Source organism: Bactrocera oleae, chromosome 2 (assembly GCF_042242935.1).
Source record: "Bactrocera oleae isolate idBacOlea1 chromosome 2, idBacOlea1, whole genome shotgun sequence".
Classification (NCBI taxonomy): Eukaryota; Metazoa; Arthropoda; class Insecta; order Diptera; family Tephritidae; genus Bactrocera; species Bactrocera oleae.
In genome coordinates this window covers 81,812,697-81,828,755 of record NC_091536.1, presented here as the reverse complement: position 1 = coordinate 81,828,755, position 16,059 = coordinate 81,812,697, and the positions used below count along the sequence as shown (strand labels likewise).

Genomic DNA, 16,059 nt, shown 5'->3' with positions numbered 1-16,059 from the left:
ATTTGCAGCGATTTTTCTTCAGTGCATATTGTGCTAAATTGCAACCTTAGCGACATAATACTTGGAATATGATTGTGTATTCGCATTGAGACAATAGTCGGCTGTCAATATTGCGCTTATAAATTGGATTTCTATGCAAATTAACTAAGCGCCACCAGCTGTTCAACCATGTTGCGAAATATTTTCAAGTATTAATATATATTTTGAGCCATAAGACATTGCTTTGTCATTTTTCTCGAATTAATCACCAAAACTAACAATAAAGTGTGAATTTGCGAATTTTTTTTGTTATTTTAAGAGACTGTTCCTAATGAAGCATTATTTGTTATGATATTTGTTATGATATTTGTTATAAAAGTATTAATGAAGCCAATGATGATCATAAAAATCCAAATAATCAATGGCAAGTCTAAACTGTTTGAAGTAAAGACTACCTCATAGAATAGAATAGTTTTCAGGTTTTGCTAGACTGTTCTTTAGTTATGGCTTAATGCTGCTTGACGACTAGCATATATGTTTATGATTAAGCAAATTAGTAATGTATCCATATATAATTTTACTAATTGAGTAAATTTAGAATATGTTTGGAACTAATTTTGAGATTTTTTTCGAAAATGGTTTAAGAGTTTAAAATTTTGCTTCTAAACTCCTACATCTTTTTCTTTCTATGGAAAGAACTGCACAATTTTTATCCAAGTAAAATAATAATAAAGCTGTAGTTTGCAATTCCAGCTTTATAGAAGGATTTGTATTTTACCTCGAAATAGTTATCCGTTTTAGTGATAACCCTTTTATGCGAGTGAAATTTCTTACTGGCGAGCATTTTTTTTGAGGTCTACGAATAACCAATAGTCGTTGGGAGTGAGAAAAAGTTGCAGTTTGTTACGTTCAAACATGGCCAAACACTGCTCAGAATCATCAACACGTTGCTGTTTTGGGTCAACAGTCAGCAAACGTGGCACCCAATTTGAACAGAGCTTTCTCATGGACAAATGCTCATGCAATATAAAGCCAACACGCTTTTTTGAAATACTTGCGATGCCAGCTATATCAAGTTAGTTCACTTTCCGATCATACAGAATGGTTTTGTGAATTTTTTTAATATATTCTGGTGTTACAGCCGCATTTGGACGCCCACTGTGTTTTACATCATTGGTTTCTCTACGACCCCGTTTGAAGTCAGCAAACCAACGTTTTATTGTGGTTTCTGATAGTGCAGAAGCCCCATAACACTTTTCAAGTCATTGCTTTGCTTAAACGGTATTTTTTCTCACCAAGAAGCAGTGTAAAATTAAAATACAAAATTGTTTATCATTATTTTTATTTTTAATAACAAAAGTAGCGTCACTTTTAGCCAACTTGCAAAGTGATGAATAGAATGTCATGAAATTTTAATAGCTGTCTTTTGTAGGTGAAAATGAGATGAATTCAATAAAACTGGCGCTAACTAGGTGTGAGGCTCGGCCATTTCAGCCCATGTGTTTTTGTTCAATAAAGAAGACACGTTTTTCTATCGTGTAACGCTTCATTTTTTCTAAGCCTAAACTGTCAGCTGCCGACTTGTTTTAGGGTTGTCAATATTTTACTACATAAATGGCGGCCAATTTAAATCTTGTCGTAATTTTGGGACACCCTGCATATTCAACATTGTTCATTATGCTAAAAACTTGAAGTGATTTTGAATTTTATTTATTTATATTTCGCACATTTCTTTCTTTTATCTTATCAACAATATCTTCTTTAAATAATTCGTTCGCGCATTTATCGTGGAATACTCGGAACTACTACTTGTTTTTAAGAAACAAGAGGAGAGGAGAGAGAGAGAGACAAACAGTCAAAGAAAAAGATATAATGTCAGAAAGTTTTAAAAGTTTAAACTATTAACGATAAAAACCCGAATAAATTGTTCAAATCGGATTGCTATATATTTACTTATAGCTCCCATTCAAACTACAGAACAAAATGAAGATAAAGAATTTAATCTGCAATTAATATAGATTAAATATATTTTTTGCTTATTATGTAACCATTACTCTAATTGAACGTCGTTTTTATCGAACAATGTGTAAAGCAAAACGTTTTCCGTTGGATGCAGTGATTTCAGATTTAGTTATACATATAGTTGATATAAGAAATGTACCAGTGAAGGGTATTAATGTTTCGAAGCAGTCGAAGTCAACGTTTTTTTGTTATTTTATTCAACAATTTTCAGTCGAAGTTTCATTAATATTGTCAATATAAAAACAAAAGGTTCAAACAGATAACTCCGTTTTTTTTGTTGACGGTAGTTATCAAAAGGAGATTAGGTTGGCGACCTACGATATCTATAATCGTTAAGCAAATTCTAAATATAATTGAACAGCGTACATATTTGTCAGTTATCTCTTGTCAGTATTTAATATGTTTACTTACCAAAGGTTGTTATTATTCCAATTAGAATTTAATACAATTCGTAAATTAAGTAATTACTTAAAATAAATATAAAATATAAGCAAGTAAGCTAAGTTATACTCAATTTGTTTTACTGATGCAAACTTCTTCGTTTCAACACACAAAAAAGTGAAAATTCTATCTATTTTAATTATAATTAAATTATAACGGCAACCCTGCACACAACAAAAAAGTTCTCCATTTTAGTGACTGATACTAAGCTGGTTCGATATTGTAGTTTAGTTTCACTTTCATCGTGCAGTCGAATAGATCGCAATGAGTTTGATTGGCAAAGTCGTAATTGTAACAGGAGCAAGTTCGGGCATTGGTGCTACGACGGCGGAGGCTTTTGCTAAACAAGGCTCCAAAGTGGTGCTGGTTGGACGAAATGAACCCAATTTGAAGGCAGCTGAATCGGTTTGTAAAGCAGCGAACAGTAAAGCCGAACTTTTAGCAATCGTTGCTGATGTCACAGTGGATGCGGAACGCATTATAAACTCTACAATTGATCGCTTCGGACAATTGGATGTTTTGGTCAATAATGCTGGCATTTTTGAAGTTGGCAATATTTTGGATATTGATGTCGAACAATTTGATCGTATTTTTAATACAAATTTACGTGCCGTCTTCCTTTTAACTAAATTTGCTGCACCACACTTGATCAAGACCCAGGGTAATATCGTGAATGTCTCTAGCATCGCAGGTCTGCGTTCGATACGTGATGTTTCCAGCTATTGCGCGTCGAAGGCAGCACTGGATCAATTCACTAGATGTATCGCTTTAGATTTGGCGCCAAAAAAAGTCCGTGTAAATTCGGTTAATCCTGGTGTTATTGTGACCGATATTCAAAGACGTCGTGGTTTATCGCCGAAAGAAGTGGACGACTTTTACTTACGTTCTAAGGAAACACATCCACTTGGTCGTGCCGGTGAAGCAAAGGAAGTGGCCGATGCTATTATTTTCCTTGCTAGTGACAGCTCCAGCTTTATAACGGGAGCAAATCTGCCCATTGACGGTGGCATAACTGCCGTGTGCACTATTTAACTGTTTATTGTAATGTCTTTTTTTAGTATTTGCAAATAAAGGTGAAATATACGCAACAGCCATATAGGCTTGTAATTACGCTTGTTAACTGTTACATATAGTATATTTATGAAATCGACATTTTAGTGTTATAGCGCCAAAATGTAGACATATATATTTTTGTTATGCACCTTCTGGCAGTAGTAGTTTTTGTCGCGATATTAAGGCTCGCATTGTAAATGGAGAGTCCAACGCCGGTTATTGAACTTTTATGATAAAATTTTCCATCATCTTCTAGCTTATAGTTGAATTCAATTAATAAGTGAAACAATATGGCCTAATATGATGCTTCCTCATCAAAATTCAGACTAACGAGCGAATGTTAAATTTTTATGTTATCGTGGAAATAACACTGGCGCGATATCTATAGTCGTTAAGGAAGTTCTAAATATAATTACGCAGTAGTTAGTTGTATCTATGGGTCTCTTATTCGCATTTTATTCCACTATCCCTTAATTTAATTTTTCTTATACCAAATTGGGGAAGACCTGCCTCGTCTTCAACAATTTTTTTAATTTGTAGTAACCTTGGTTTTTTATACGCTCGCAACATGTTGTTACAGAGTATAATCGTTTTGTTCATATAACGGTAGTTTGTAACATCTAAAACTAATCGATATATATATGCAGTTATATGTACATATATATAATGTAAATAAATAAGTAGGATGACGAGACGAGTCGTCTGTCCGCCCGTCCGCCCGTTCATGGAAGTGATAGCTTGAGTAAAAATTAAGATTGAGCTTGGTCCACATGTTCCTTGGCACGTAACCTTATATTTGTGTCCTTATATCACAATGTAAAACTGTCTTCTTCCAATATATCAAAATTTTAAATTCCAATTGATTCTTTCACTTCACAGCATATAAATCGAGAGCCAATGACGTTATCGAAATTAAACTTTGCTCATAATGTGTATTTAACGTTTATAACTTTTCTAGTCGCTAAACACCGAATATACGGATCCCAGTACCTATTCGAGCACTCCAAGGTAGCGAAATGCTGCCATTAGGTGGAATTGACTACAAAATGCATACAATTTTATTTACATACTACGCTCAATCTGCTGCTGTTTAGAAATCTTTTTGTAAATGCGAACTTTTAGCAAATAAAGTGATGCACAAAGTGTACAATAATGTTTAAATTCTTAAATAAATATTCTCGATACAAACGTAAAATAATACAAGCGTGTAAGTAAATATGAAAACACAAGAAAAGACGAACGCAAAACAAATCTGCCTAGGCATATTAGATCTATGTAAGCTTGTAGTATAAGTATGTATATACTTGTATACTAGTCTCAGTACATTTTATGGATATCATCTTGTTACAATTTGCAGATGACAAAACAATTTTGTACACTTTAGTGCCAACTTCAGATTTAATTAAATAGACGCAATGCAACGGAGAGTGACTAAATACATATATACTTACATATGGGTATATGCATATGGTATATGTTAGGGTGGGTCAATAGATTTTTTTACGTAGTTAGAAGCGAAATTTGAATTTTTCTATCTGATAACAAAAAAAAATAGAAACTGTAATCCGAAACGTTTGCAATTAAGAGCTCATACTTGGTGTAACTTTTTTAACGGTGTTTAAGAACATATTTTGCAGAATACCAAGCGAAAAATAATAAAAAAAAATTTTACCCACCCTAATATGCATATATGTATGTATCTGTAGATACTAATACTAACGGGCACATGCAAAAATGCTTAAATTTATGCGTATGTTTGCATGCATGTGTATTCAGGTATTTACGAGCATGTGATGTTGGCGTAACTGCATGGGGTCCAGCCCACTTACCCAACCCACGAGTTGCGCTGCGCACGGCGCCCCTGCCATTAGCGCAGCTGTTGCGTCTTTTCACACCCACTCGGCACGCCATACGTTCGTTGCTTAATTCTAGTACGTGTGTCTCAGCTGAAACACAACATAACCGCCACAAGTGACATGTCCTTAGACGCTGCCACGGCTGTGACGTCGCACAATCTCACAAAAAGGCAAGCAATTGCAAATGGAGCACATTGCCCGTTGGCAACCGTGGCAGTTGTTGCTTTTCTTATTGCCACTTCTATTTACCTTAGTGCGTGCCTAAGTCTAGCTGAATCTATGAGTGTCTACGAGTGTGTGTGTATGGCATTGCTGTTTTTACTGTCATGCCACAGAAAACAGTAGCAAAAATATTATTGTTGCTTTTATTTACTTAAAGAAATTATAGTACTCGTGTTTCCTTGTTGACAATAATTTTATCTTTATACCTGCTACGCCAATAAAGCGAGCTCATCAAAAGACTGCCTTGCTGCGTCTGGGCAATCGGCTGTGGACGTGCGCTGCATGGCTCATCAACTGCGCCATGCCAGAATTCTCGACTTGTTGTAGTGCCAATGTATTAACCTCATCCTTGAGCGAAGTGAAGTGCCTACAGGAATATTATATTCCCGCTTTTACTTTCGCCGAAATTCGCTTACGGGCGTGTGAATAGAAATGTCTCATCCTCGTCATCGTTGTTGTACTCGTAGCTGTCGTTTTCATTGTCGTCATTGGCATCCAAAAAGCATTCGTATGCACATATTTAGGTGCCTAAAGTAATCAGAACGCACACTTACACACGTACGGGTATATAAATACATTTAGCAGCAAGTGCGTGCCGGTGTCGGTGGGTAGTGGGTGCGGCCATAAATCCATTATGCATGTACGTATGTATTAGTTGTTAAAGAATTCGTCGAATAAATGTATAAAATTTGCTCGACTCGACTCCACATTTGTGCAAACTGAAATTGTACAGAATCTCGTGTAAATATCATTGAATTTGCATAAATCTGCATGTGTATGCGTGTACGATTGACTGACTACATTGTAAGGAAAACAATCATTTGAATTCCACCAGCCAGCAAGCCGTGAAACCGCCTATCCAACCTAACGGTTCGTGCGTCTGTCCATCCGCCGGTCTATTCGTGCGGCCGTCCATGCATCCGTCGGTCCATTCGTTCGACCGTTCGTTTTCCGGTCTACTGGCTGTTTATTTATTCCTTGTGTACTTTGCGGATGAAGACGCTAAAACATCATACCAAAGTTTTGCAGTTGTTTGATTTACGGCAACTCAAAGATAATTGGATCAGTTTAGTATTGTTTTTAATACCACACAGACTCGCGCTTCATGTAAATAAAATGCGACGATAAATTTCAGCAGAATTCATAATACTTGTCGGCAATACTTTAAAAGGAACCAACAATCGTTTTTCATCTTTTTGCAACGAATTTCAGTAAATTTCAGTTTCTCATATTTCCACTTCATTTTGACGCCACGTAGATTCGGCAATGCAATAAACGCTGAATAATGAACTTAATTGTTTGAGGCGCGAATATTTAAATATTGGAAACATGATTGTCTGTTCAAAAATCTAGAAAATACCGACACAAAATATAAAGGAAAGTGCAATAAAGCTGCTTTAAAAGCTAGCAGGGATGGCAAGCGCTTTAACTAAAAGTAAAGTTTTAAGATGATGTGAACAACAGCCATCTCGCTTTATAAAAGTCACATGCCTTTTAAAAGTACAATAACTGCTTTGCTTTAGAGCTTCGAAAATATTAGATCTACTATTTTCACAGTAGTGCGTGCTTGCTTCTCTTTCCGTTTCGTCAACTCTATCAGTCTTTCGTTGTTCAAACTATTGAGTAGAGTTCGATACCAAGTAGCTCTGAGTTGCTTTTCCTATTATTAGAGTAACCCACTTATGTTGATCTTGACAGCTCTTGTTCGATGGCGTAAAATTAGTTTTAAGCTCTCTGCGATATGCCAGTATTGCTCGGAGGCCGGCAGCTTGCACTGCTAAAAATACAGGCACTTTATTTTGACTTTGTTTCTCAGAAAAGGAAATCAACTCTTGTAAGTCATTTTCTGGTGGACACACGTGAAATCGATGCTCAGTCATAAGTTTAAAGCTTCCGATGAAAACAAAAAGAACTTAATCTCCGAAAAAAAAGCCTAACTAACGGCATCTTCACTTCCATAATTTCAGTCTTGACCTTTTGACGTTCTACTAGTTGTTGATTCTACTTGCAAGCTTTGATTAAAGGCCAGACCAATGGAATAATAAAAGAAAAGTAAAAAGGAAATACGTGTTTGTGTGGCCTACATGATAATGAAGTTGAGAAAAGAACGAAAAACAACAAAGTGGCCAAGGGCAACTGCAGAAACCTTTTTGTCATGGTTTGTCTAAATAACGTGGCCAACATTTAGGACGCCCAATGAGTCTCATATGCAACTTTCATGGAGCGGTGGCGCTGCCATTTGTTGGCCGTCATCACGTCGTTGAGAGCGGGTATCGCATTGCATGAGATCGATAGGATGGATGTTGCCGCGCTGGTAGTGCCGTCAAGTTGCTAGTTGAGGAAGCACGTGCACCACAAAATGGTGCCTCGACATGACTGCTATGTATAAATATTCGAAATTCTACGCGCGTGATGTGACACCCGGCCGCGTTCGCTCCTCCCCAAAGCTTACTTATGCATAGCAGGAACAGGCTGGGCTGTACTTATGTACGAGTATACATAGCACCCAAGGCAATATACCAAGCAGTGAAACATCAAACTAGTCACGGAATATACTAATTTGAATAGTACAATGCATCAGCGAATTAGGTTTTTACAATAAAATCTAGGAGATTTTGAACAATATTTAAGTTGATATAGTTCTTGAGGATATAAATTTAATTGGACTGTTAGATATCCGTTTTGAACTAGTATGAAACTACCTTTACTATTTCTGACCAAAATCCGACAATTGCCATTTCGTAGAACATCCCATGTAAGAAAATATTATCTGCTTGCATGAAAAAAACAATCAACAACAGTTGGATTGGAGTTCATACTAGTTGGAAAGTACTTTATAACAAGTTAAATTCTCGTTAGGATACCTACACTGCTTTACGAATACATATATATATATATAATATATATATATACGTATGTACGGGTGCGTGAACTTATGAAGTAATATATGGAAGTATGATGCTCGTACTCGTTTTAAGGATGGCTTCTTCCGCTTTTTCATCTTTTGTCAAAAAAGTTGTAATTAATCAATCAAAAGAAACTTTTGCAGCATCACGTGATTTACGTACAAGATAAGTGCTGTTCGTCTCTTTGGGTTCGTTAGTTGGAGTATGTATGTCTAGGAAAATACATACATATGTATATCTCCATATAGGAATACATTGAGAATTGTAAATAATTGGAATAATAAATGCACACATGCCGAAATATTACACCATGCATTTAAAGATTTGACCGGTATAGAGGCGAAAACTTTGCTCACTTTGAACAAGTGCTTTTGTTAGTGATAGTGTAGTAAAAAAGTATTAATTTCCTTACACTGTAAGCTAATTTGTTGTTAAGAGTTTGTAATGCCTTGCACAGAGTATAGTAAGTTTGCCACAAAGTTCGTAACACACAAAAGGAAACGTCGTAGACCAGACGATAAATGATCAAACCACATGTCTGTCTGTACTATATATGCGATGGTCACTTCAAGTTTAAGATATTGATCTGATATGTAGCACACATCGGTTTTCCTTGAAAAGCTGCTCATTTGTGGGAAACGTTGATTGCGGACGACTATAGCATATAGCTTTATAGAAAACTGTTTTTTTTTTGACAATATATTTTTACGAAATTTGACACAAATTAATATCCAAGGCAGTGCTACCATCTCCGAACATATTGTTCAGGACAACTGTATCATATAGTTGTCATAAAAACTGACCGATCAAATTCAAGATAAAGTCGACATTCGCTACTTTTAAGAAAAAATATATATATTAAAATATGACTACATCAGTGATTGGTTAGAACTTTGGTTTATTGTAATGAACTTTTGGAATAAAAATGTATTTCTTGAGGTTCAGTAGACATAATGATATTCTAGGAAGGTCAAGATTTTTATTTTAGAACTAATACCTTAGCCACCTACAGAAAGTGATGTATATGATTTCAAAGAAATTCCTTACCAAATACGATCGATTCCTTACGATATACCAAATCTGGATTATATCCGCTTTTGATATATGAAAAATGTACTTATTGATATAAGAAAAATTTTAGTTTTAGTTTGCTGAAATCGGCTAAAAGTCACAGAATTATTTATGGTAATTTAATAAATTCAGATTTCACCGCTATTTAAATGATAATATATTCGCTTATATCATTGTTTGTTCGATTCGCCACTTTCTAAATTCTGGCGAATCGAAAACAGTTTACGTGTACTTGTGGAAAAATAGCAGAGCGGACGTCTTTTTACTTACGAAGTTTTTAAAATTTCAAAATATATATATATCACTTGCGATACAATCGAGATTGTGATTTCGCACAATAATCTCTACCATCTAACCTTTAATAAAATATTTAATTATTTTACATGGACAAATAACATAATATTATTATATAAGTTGAAAGCTGTGTTCTAACAACATATGTACATATGTAGTAATTGCTCTCAAGGTGGCATTTACCCTTGCCAATGACCTCGCCAGCTGCTTTGGCAACAATATTAGAGCAAATATATGTACCACTTGTATACTTTTGTATGATATCCTACATAATTGCAATCTGAGGCACGCAAAAGCAGGGCGCAACACATTTGAATGGGTAATAAATTAAACGACAATTTACACTTTTAACATTACTGTGTACTTACAGCCAAGAGTGGGCCGTTGGTTGCTGTTGCTATACAAAGTATTGTACGTGTCTCTAGCTTTAGTTAACTCGTACATGTGACTATGTATAAGTGAGTAAGTGTGCACATACACATACACAGAAAGAGTGCAAATAACCCGCACTTGCTTGGTACCATCATTGAAACACTTTTTTTCCCCAACAAACATGTTTTTACTTTTGCACTTTACACAGATGGACATACCTACATACCGACATGCACACATACTTGTATGAAAGCTCTCTGGCGAGCTCGTAAGCGTGTCACTTTGTAAACTCTTTACATCTCAGCACGCATATTCCACATGAAGGAATTTGAAATAAAAATGCCTTGGAAAATTGCAAGCAAAAACAGGTATAAATATTTACATGCATATAACATATTTGTATGTTTGTATATATTAATACACCCAAGAAAAATTACACTAAATCTGAATAGAAGTCGGTTGGTCCTTAAATGAAAAAATGCCAATTTATGTAATCAACTCCAGTTTCGAACTAAATTGGATGAAAGGGGAAGTTTTGGAGAAGTCAATTTGGCCAATTCTCAGACACAAATTCATAATGTCACTGGTCTTAAAAAAAATCAACCTATATTTAATAATACGAAAAATTTAATAATATGAAACAAGTAAAAAATTTACGAAATACTAACGGATTTTTAAAAAAAAAGGTTGACTTTTACCCAAAATTCTGGTCGTTTTGGGTTTGCAGCTCAAAAAACTGGTAGGTTATATGGAGAACTTTTAATAGAACATGCAAAACACTTTATAAGGATTTGATCATTTATCTCTGAGTAATCACTCAAGCAAGTTTGAAAAATGAGCTGATGGAACTTTGTGACCACACTTAAGAAGGTTGTAACTCAAAAACTATTTGGGATATCGTTCTAAAGTTTTAATATATTATTTTTAAAGGTATAACTTATAATATTAGGAAAAATTATTATTTTTTTTAACTGCACACTGGGTGTGTCTTTTAAAATATATATCTACTTAAATTAGAATTTTCGATTTTGTTCAGTGTATGCACTTATGCCCTTATTATATATTCCCTGTACATACATATTTATATACTATATACATATATTCATACCACTATATACATGCATACTTAGTAGTTGCTAAGTGGCATCACTTAACGCATAGCTGTGAGTGGAGTGTCCGTTTCATTATGTTAATCCAGTTTTTTTGCCTATAAATTTGTAAGAATATTGCAATTAAAATTATGTCGGATGAAATAGAATTTGAAGTGCCACTTTTGTAAAGTGTATTTGTACATGAAAAGATTATTAGACGGATTATCAACGATGAATATTGTTTAACAAGTTATGAGAAGTTCTGAAGTGTAGGCAATTACTTTACAACATTTCTAATATTCAATTCATGCTTTGTATCTTCCTGAGCGCATGAAGTAATTGAGATATACAGCTCTTTAAGCAAAAAACAAAAAAAAAAAAACACTTTTCTGAAGACTAAAATAATTTTGATGGAGCCTTTGAATTCTAGTATTTTTTTAAACTTACTGGGAAATGTCTAAAAATTTTCGCTCATACGGATGGATTTCATATTATATTTGAAAGATTAAAATAAAAGTTCGCAATAGTAGTTTTCGTTTAACATAAATAATTTTTTTCTAAAGATGTCCTTAAATGCTTTTTATACATACACATAAGTAAATCTAGTTATTTACTATAAGAGACGGGTATGCACTTTTTATAGCTCGTTGGAATTGCGAGAAATATTCAAACCAAAACAAGCAATATATATATATTTGGTCTGTAGTTATTCTGAGTAAACAGTTAGAAAATTTAATTCAATTGGATAAACCGTTTGCTTATTTCTGAGAAGCATTTTCATTTTGTACTGAAATAATATTTGGCAAAGTCTAGCATAACCTGCCGAGTGCACAGAGTACCGAGTGCCGAGTACCTTCACAACTGTAAATATAAATAAGTTTACGTCGTTAAATATACGCAAAAGCTGAAAATAAAATAGAATGAGGAAAACTGCAAACTTTCTAGCGGATTTTCCGCGCATTTAGCGAAAGTTTTCAGAGAGAATTCCGGCGTTAATTTATTGCAAGCTTGGGAGTGATTAACGACTTAAATGTACATAAATGCAAAATTAAAATTGTTTGTACTAAATACTGTGTGCTAATACACGAGCATATGCCAGAACCACCCGCCGAACGGCTTCAGTGCGTGACTGACGCGCGGTGGGTTGTGAGTTCAAGTTGTAGGCGCGCGGAAAATATATTAAAAACAAGAAAAAACGTTAACTGCGGTTGCATCGAAATTATAATATCTTTCACAAATACAAAATATTCTTTACAACATTTTTTTTTGATTCTAAAAAATTTCTTTGTAGATTGCACAATTGTTTTAGATGATATGTTGGGTTAGGTTAGTTTACACTGCTTGCCTGTCACGACATACATACACCTTACACTTTTGCGAAATTAAATAGAGACTTGATATCTAAGTCTCATACTTTATCCAGTCCCTCGAACTGCGAAGCTCCTAAATATCTAAGCCGAGTTCGAAATAAGGTCTCTCATACGGCTCGCATGTGATGCCAGTAAGTTGTGACTTGTGAATAGGCAAACAATCTTTCTGCAGTCTTTTCGAGACCTTGCGTGTTTTCCGTCCGCTGTTGGCGATCCTGCATGCCTCTAACACATTCCATATCACCCTGATCCATCTATTAGTCCTTTAGGAAAGGATTTGATAATCCATGCCAAATTTCTTGAAGATATCTAATCAAATAAAAAAGTTTTCTATACAAGCACTTGATTCCGATCGTTAAATTTGTATGGCAGCTATATGCTATTAAGATCCGATGGCGGTAGTTACGACAAATGAACAGCTTCTTGGGAAGAAAAGAACGTATGTAAAATTTCAGATCGATATCTTAAAAACTGAGGGCCAGACGAATATGCCAAAACTTCGCGCTGATCATATATACGAGCATATATATTTTATAGGGTCACCGACTTTTTCTTCAGGGTGTTTCCAACTTAAACAAACTTAATTACCCTGTTCAGGATATAATGGGAAAATAGTTTCGCCTTGGACTTACTAGTGCTTGGAATATAAAAAATTAAAAAAAAACAATAAAAAATCATTAAACTTGGCTGAATCGAAGCTATAACACCTTTCACAGATGTATTTTTTGTAGCTAGGGTATAAAAAGATCTTTCTCTTAATTTTGTTTCGTCAGCTTGTATGATAGCTATATGGTCCGATCTGAAGAATATATTCGGATATTGTAGCATTGCCTTGTACAATAATCTACTCCAAATTTGAAAAATTAAAATAATTTCTCAAATACAAAAGTTTTCCATACAAAAATTTGATTTGCATCGGTCATAATTATATAACAGATATATGTTATAGTGGTCCGAACTGAACAACAATTGATCCCAAATTTATAGTTGCTATAAGAAATGCACCCGTGAAGGGTATTATGGTTTCGGTGCAGCCGAAACTCACATTTTGTCTTGTTTTACTATAAATAGGCAACCATGTAGTTGTATACATATATGTAAATGTTGGCAAAGTCTTTAGTTTTCCTAACGCTGTAAAGCTGTTACGTGCATATGTTCGATAGCATAAGCGAGTAATTGCAAATTTATGCTCAATGTTTTCTGGCCACACCGCAGCATATTGTTATTAACAAACTAACAGACTTTCAAAGAATGTGGTTTCATAAAATTCAATTTTACCGGTTCGTTAAGAGTTTTTCGCACAAACCTAATAATCGGTTTATGTCTATACAATACCACGAAAATACAATGCACAAAAAGAAGAAGAAGAAAGAAGCGACTATTTAAAATAATATCTCAAAAAGATGGCTGCGATATGAAAAGCTCGGCAAACTATTCATTTGCATTGGAAATTTGAGATTTCTATGGCATTTGCTGAACAAAACTACATATGTACAAACAAGTGAATCGTATTTTATTATTAGCGTATTTTATTATTAGCGTGTATATTCCACTGAAAATCAAAAATTGAAATAAGGCAATAAATAAGAGCGGAAAAAAGTTTCCGCCCGGTAGACGCCACCTATTATGTCGACTGGTGACGCCAATTTCGCCCATGTTTTTTTGTGTGCAAATATTTTTTGCTATATTTTTGCGTGATTTTTGAAGCGAGTGGATATTTGTTTGATGCGCGTCAATGTGCAAATTTAGCCAAATAATAACGGTTAGATTTTGCTTTGTTAACAATTTTATGCGAATTGAAATTAATGTTTTCACATAAACTCAACAATGCGGAAATTTTTATGTAGAACAAATAAAACAAATATGGAGCGTTCAAAGTGTAAAAAACGGAATTTCTAACTGTTAACTGGTTTTTGGCGATTTTATGACACTCTAAAGTATAATGGAGCTATCAGCGGTGAATAATTTGAACAAAAGTGTTTCAGATATTGTGGCAAAACGCTTATCATACAAATATTTCTAAAGCGAATTTTTAAGAACTATTACTGAACTATTTAATAATTTATACATACATATTAGGGTGGGCCCAAAAATCGAATGTTTTTTCTTCCGCGCCGTTTTCTGAAAAGTTGGTCGTAATTTTATATACCATTTAATTTCCAACAAAATCTATGAAACGAAATAATTTTTCTAACAGTTGGAAGCGAGATATGCTTTTTTCATCTGATAATAAGATATCCGTTAAGCGGAGGGCTTTGCCGTTATAATTAAGAGGTCACACTTGGAGAGCCCTTCTTAGAGGTGTCTATTAATCAGTTTTTCAGAGTACGAAGGGAAAAACAATCTTTTTTTTGACCCACCCTAATACATATGCTCAATTTTGTTAACAGCATTTGCAACAGATATCAATTAAATTTCTCACAAAGTGCAATTAACTATTTACGGTTGTTTACTTAAAATAAATACAAGTATAAATCACACAAATAAAATTATATTATTATTAGTTCTAACCAAAACTAGTTTTTGGTTCTGATAATATAATTAAAATATTTTTTTATTAACTGCAATTATAAAACGAATATCATCCATCAGTTTGACAAACTGGGACATATTGTTAGATATATGTATACTTTATTTTTTAGGAGATAGGAAAAATAGCATGAACTCCCTCGATATTGCCATACGGAGCTTACTACAGCAAAAGAACGCTCAATTCGGTTAAAATTTCGATTAAGTTGTTGAAACTCAGACTAACATTCTCAACATTTTCATATGTTTTCTTCTCATCTTACTTGATATGGGCACATTAGCTTCTTTTCCAAACAACGAAATCAAGCATTTATCTTTAACTAAAGATTGACTCTTTAGTCAATTCATCTCATCCAAATCTGAGGTATTAAACATAGATAGGACTCGAAGAAGGTTGGCCTTATATACTGATACTTAGATTGAATTGATGCAGGAGATTAGAGTAACTTAAATATCATGTCATATGGATCAACAGTATCTTTTTCAATAGATCAAACCATTATACACCATCATCTAAAAAAATATTCCTCTGCATCTATGCAGTTTTTTATCCAACTTATTACCAAACAGCCTTCGTTACAACCAACATGTTGCTACAGAGTATAATAGTTTTGTTCACCTAACAGTTGTTGTAGCACCTAAAACTAATCAAGATAGATATAGTGTTATATATATATAAAGGATTAGGATGACTAGACGAGTTAAAATCCGGATGTCTGTCCGTCCGTTCATGCAAGCGATAACTTGAGTTATAATATAGATATCCTGATAACTTTTTTGATATTCGATATTTATCGGATAGCAACCCCGCCTACTTTCCATATAACAAAGTTTTAAATACCATCTGACTCCT

At 34.3% G+C, this 16,059-nt stretch overlaps 1 protein-coding gene and 1 long non-coding RNA gene across 2 annotated transcripts; both read left to right on the top strand.

The window, feature by feature from the left end:
* The first annotated feature begins 968 nt into the window (after positions 1-968).
* LOC138855806 (uncharacterized) lies at positions 969-1,472 on the top strand. The gene is made up of 2 exons (XR_011394926.1): positions 969-1,054; positions 1,121-1,472. It is a non-coding gene; the product is annotated as an uncharacterized lncRNA (long non-coding RNA).
* A 1,168-nt stretch (positions 1,473-2,640) lies between these two features.
* On the top strand, positions 2,641-3,549 carry LOC106623195 (meso-2,3-butanediol dehydrogenase). The gene has a single exon (XM_014242622.3). It carries the CDS (start codon positions 2,707-2,709, stop codon positions 3,472-3,474), a length of 768 nt encoding a protein of 255 aa, XP_014098097.3. The 5' UTR covers positions 2,641-2,706; the 3' UTR covers positions 3,475-3,549.
* The last annotated feature ends 12,510 nt before the right edge of the window (positions 3,550-16,059 follow it).